General features: G+C 41.1%; 1 protein-coding gene across 1 annotated transcript in view; it reads left to right on the forward strand.

Annotated features, from left to right (window-relative positions):
- Positions 1-2: 2 nt before the first annotated feature.
- The window catches only part of DBR1 (debranching RNA lariats 1), a gene marked incomplete at its 5' end in the record, with an annotated part of 11,700 nt that continues 8,293 nt past the window's right edge, over positions 3-3,409 (forward strand). Inside the window, 3 exons of the mRNA XM_010858305.1 lie at positions 3-187; positions 1,037-1,161; positions 3,074-3,154. Of these exons, the coding sequence (XP_010856607.1) occupies positions 3-187; positions 1,037-1,161; positions 3,074-3,154 (391 nt within the window). The remainder of the gene's footprint in view (positions 188-1,036; positions 1,162-3,073; positions 3,155-3,409) is intronic.

Below are 3,409 nucleotides of genomic sequence, written 5' to 3' on the forward strand. Positions count from 1 at the left end.
CTGTGGCCGGCTGTTGCCACGGCGAGCTGGACAAGATCTATGAGACGCTGGCGCTGGCGGAGCGGCGCGGCCCGGGGCGGATAGACCTTCTGCTCTGCTGCGGCGACTTCCAGGCAGTGCGCAACGAGGCCGACCTGCGTTGCATGGCCGTGCCGCCCAAGTACCGCCACATGCAAACCTTCTACAGGTGAGGGACGCGGCCCGGCCCGCGGTACGAGGTGTGGGGCAGCCAGCGGTGGGGGCTGGGTTCCAGTCCCGTGTGCCTACCACTGACCAGCTGTCTCTCTTAGTTCTCGTTTCTCGTCTTTGTTCATGCTGTGTATCTAGGAACTGGCGTTTAGTAAATGTCAGTCACTTTTCTTCTTTCCATTCATCTATTTGTTTCGAAAGGGATCTCAGCCTGAGAGGGACACCTGGAGAAAGAAAGTGACAGGTTCCTCTACCTTAATGCTTGATAAAACTCTGGGACTTGTTCATTTAATGATCCAAGAGTTTTTATTGGATCCTTGCTGTGTGCTAGTCCTCGTTCAGGGCTTGCCCGATGGCTCAGAAGATGAAGAATCCGCCCGTAATGCAAGAGACGTGGGTTCGATCCCTGGGTTGGGAAGATCTCCTGGAGGAGGGCATGGCAATTCACTCCATTATTCTTGCCTGGAGAATTCCATGGACAGAGGATCCTGGCGGGCTACAGTCCATGGGGTCACAAAGAGTCGGACACTACTGAGGACTAAACACAGCACACACAAAGCAGTCCTCATTCTAGAAACTAAGGCTTTAGCAGTGAACTGACAAAAGTTTTTGAGCTCACTGAACATACTTTGGCTTGAAACCCAAAGTGGCAGCTCTTCATTCTTAAGGAAAAGGATGGGGAATTCGTTTAGGAAGAGCTTTTAAAGTTTTTATGATGAGCTCAGATTTTTTTCCTTGAGATCATTTTGCTTTTCTGCTGTGACTAATTGTATAGGCGTGCCCACTTGCGTTTCTCTGTGTCTCATTTCTGCAATACCAATTGACAACTTTTAACCTTATGTTCTAGGTATTACTCTGGGGAGAAGAAGGCCCCAGTTCTCACGATTTTCATTGGGGGAAACCATGAAGCCTCAAATCATTTGCAAGAGTTACCCTACGGTGGCTGGGTAGCACCAAACATTTATTATTTAGGTATGTGTTTATGGGTAATTTCTTGGTCTGATGGCATGGAAGAGCCTGCCAGGATTTGTATATCAGTTGATCAGCATCTTGAGATGTGTGGTGTTTGTGGACTGTCTTGATTTAAATAGTTAATTATGAAAATTTAACTAAAATAATTCACATAAGTAGGCAATCTTGAGAATATGCCCATGCATCATTGAGTGCTTTAAGCAATACTTAATGTAACTGCAAAGAGCTTCCACACTGTTTGCATTCTCTTTATTTTTTTCCTATTCCTCTTATTAAATTAAAGAAATAAACTTTTAATAATGGAAATTGTTAAACATTGATAAAATAGAGAATAGTATAATGAATCTCTGTACCTATTAACCAGCTGTAACAACGATTATCATTCTGTGTTCCTTCTTTTAACCCACTCCCCACTAAATTCTTTTGTGGAAGGAGGTGATTGTAGTATTTTAAAGCAAATCTTAGCCATCAGATTATTTCACCTGTAAATACTTTAGCATGTATTTTTAAGTGATGAAGATTTTTTAAAATACCACTACTACAGTACCAGGATTATACCAATTATCTATTATTATCTGTTACCTAGTTTATGTTCATATTTCCCTGATTATCACAAAGAAGTCTGTTTTACAGTTGACTTATTCACATAGGATCCAAACAAGGTCTGCGCATTTTATTTGATTGTCATGATTCTGGAATCTTATTAACTGTCCCTTTTCACTTTCCTCCCTACCCCTCATGCTATTTATGTTGAAGAAAATGGGGAATTTATGTGGCAGTAACAGACTTTCCTGCTTTCTAGGTTTAGCTGACTGGATTCCCTCGTGTTGTTTAGCACTCCTTTTATCCTGTGTGTTGCCTGTAATTTGCATTTAGGTTTATAGTCCTGATTAGGTTCAGGTTCATTTTTAATTCTTTTGAACTATACAGTCCTTTCATGTCTTTATTTAAATGTTTACAGATGTTTCTGAACTTTAGAAACTTCATTCTTCTTTTTTACTGATTGATCTTCTTTTGACAATTGTAGTATTGTGAAAGGGTGAAATTGAAGATGATCAATCAGAAATGAAATATAGAAACTGCAGGTTCTTTATACTTTACACCTTTGACTTTTAGGTTTATAACATATAAATCCATCATAGAACATTTTCCCCTATTTCCCCCACTCCCTCCCCATATTCTATTAGGTACCAACCTCCCAGGTGACTCAGTGGTAAAGAATCTGCCTGCCAATGCAGGAGACACGAGTTTGATCCCTGGGTGGGAAAGACCCCTTGGAGAAGGAAATGGCAACCCACTCCAGTATTCTTGCCTGGAAAATCATATGGACAGAGGAGCCTGGCAGGCTACAGTCCATGGGGTCACAAAACAGTCGAACAGGACTTAATGACTGCTGCTGCTGCTAAGTTGCTTCAGTTGTGTCCGACTCTGTGCGACCCCACAGACGGCAGCCCAGCAGGCTGCTCTGTCCCTGGGATTCTCCAGACAAGAATACTGAAGTGGATTGCCATTTCCTTCTCCAATGCATGAAAGTGAAGTCACTCAGTAATGTTCGACTCTTCGAGACCCCATGGACTGTAGTCTGCCAGGCTCTTCCATCCTTGGGATTTTCCAGGCAAGAGTACTGGAGTGACTGACTACACAACAAAACCACAATTTCCCTCTTCACACACCCTGTCTCATTTGTTCCTCCCTCTCCGCTCAGTCTCTTGCCTGATTTGCTTCTAGTCCCCTCTCCCTCGTCCACCTTATATATTGTTGGCATATTTCTATGTAAAAGGGTAACCTCATCATGATACTTAATTTTCACATAATTTTAGGACTGAATGGTATTCTTGGCCTCCAAACCATTAAGTTAGTAAAGAGATTGCTTTATCCTATAGTAATTTTATTTAATTGTGTAATTTTTCAGGTTTGGCAGGAGTAGTAAAATACCGAGGAGTAAGAATTGGTGGAATCTCTGGTATCTTTAAATCTCATGACTATCGAAAAGGTATTATTATCCTTTAAAAAAAAAAAAAGTTACATTCTTTTTTTAAAAATTGAAGTAAACTTGACTTACGTTGTTACATTAATTTCAGGTGTACAACAAAGTGGGTATTGTTATTCTGAAAATTGTTTTAATTTCTTATTATTTATTTTTATTATTATTTTAAAGTTTTTATTTTATTTTTGGCGGCGCTAGTCTTTGTTGTGGTGGGAGGATGTCTCTAATTTCATTGTGGGGGCTTCTCTGGTTGTGGCTTTT

Source organism: Bison bison, unplaced genomic scaffold (genome assembly GCF_000754665.1).
Source record: "Bison bison bison isolate TAMUID 2011002044 unplaced genomic scaffold, Bison_UMD1.0 scf7180017864384, whole genome shotgun sequence".
In the NCBI taxonomy this organism is placed as follows: Eukaryota; Metazoa; Chordata; class Mammalia; order Artiodactyla; family Bovidae; genus Bison; species Bison bison.